General features: G+C 60.0%; 1 protein-coding gene across 1 annotated transcript; it reads left to right on the top strand.

Annotated features, from left to right (window-relative positions):
• Nucleotides 1-41: 41 nt before the first annotated feature.
• On the top strand, nt 42-681 carry VDAG_02714 (RhiN protein; the record flags this gene model as incomplete). The annotated part of the gene is made up of 2 exons (XM_009653367.1): nt 42-47; nt 115-681. The coding sequence occupies 2 exons, from the start codon at nt 42-44 to the stop codon at nt 679-681; spliced, it is 573 nt and encodes a 190-aa protein (XP_009651662.1).
• Nucleotides 682-1,304: the final 623 nt, after the last annotated feature.

Below are 1,304 nucleotides of genomic sequence, written 5' to 3'. Positions count from 1 at the left end.
TCGAGATCAACGACGAGCAGCTCTGGGACGACACGCTCATGATGACCGTCATGCCCTGGCCAAGATTGGTCTCGTCCTCAACCGACCCGAGTACGTGGCCGAGGCAAGAGGCAGTTCCTGCTGCACACGCAGTACCTCTTCGACGCCCCCTCGGGCCTCTTCTTCCACGGCTGGACCTTTGCCGACGGCGGCCACAACTTTGCGCGGGCCCGCTGGGCGCGCGGCAACGCGTGGCTGACCATTGTCATCCCCGAGTTTGTCGAGCTCCTCGACCTGCCCAAGGACGACCCGCTGCGCTACCACCTCCTCAACACGCTCGAGGCGCAGGCCGCAGCGCTCGTGCCGCTGCAGGAGGCTGACGGCCTCTGGCGCACGCTGCTCGACGTCTCCCAGGACGAGGGCTCCTACGTCGAGGCCAGCGCCACGGCCGGCTTCGCCTACGGCATCCTCAAGGCCCAGCGCAAGAGGTACATCGGCAAGGAGTACGAGGCGACGGCCATCAAGGCCGTCAACGCTGTCATTGACAACATCAGCCCCGAGGGCGAGCTGCTCAACACGTCGTTCGGCACCGGCATGGGCCACGACCTGCAGCACTACAAGGACATTCCGAGGACGAGCATGCCGTACGGCCAGGCCATGGCCATGATGGCGCTGGTCGAGTTCCTGCGCGTGTACTACTGAGGCAAGGGGCCGGGTCAATAGCATTGGTGTAGCGGGTTGATTTTTGTTCCAAATAAAAAAAAGGGAAGAATAAATACATTGAAACCAAATGGCTCTCATTCGTTGGCTGGGCGTATTTGAAACCAGAGAAAAAGAAGATGACTTGTGTGTCTCAGTCTCGCTCAGTTGGTGAGCTGTGTGTGTATGTCACGGGTCCATGGAATCGTCGTCTGGTGATCAAGCCAGCAAGGCGCACATGTGTCGGCGGTTCGACGGATGGCGGTGAGCGAAATACTAATGACAACGGCCGTGAAATGGTGATTCTGCCCTGGTTTTGACGCTGCCTGGGATATGCCATGGACAGCACCTGTGGGACTTGTGATGATCAAGAGCAAGAACGGTAGAGTCAGCAAGGCCCCGCGAGGCAAGGTCAGCACCTGGCAGAAGGCAGGAATGCAAAGTGAGGCTGCACACACCAGCCATTGGCGGTACGCCGAGTCTCACTGGAGACAGTCCCGCAAGCCCCGGTCGTTCTTTCCCCACACCCTTATCTGCTGCTTATCGCTGCACATCATCGCCGCCGGAGCTTTCTGACCAGACACACTGCCAGTGCCACCCACCCGCGTCCGAACCCGCTCGCGAAT

This window comes from Verticillium dahliae, genomic scaffold (genome assembly GCF_000150675.1).
Source record: "Verticillium dahliae VdLs.17 supercont1.4 genomic scaffold, whole genome shotgun sequence".
Lineage (NCBI taxonomy): Eukaryota > Fungi > Ascomycota > Sordariomycetes > Glomerellales > Plectosphaerellaceae > Verticillium > Verticillium dahliae.
The sequence above is the reverse complement of the archived record's forward strand: the minus strand, read 5'-3'. Positions and strand labels throughout refer to the sequence as shown.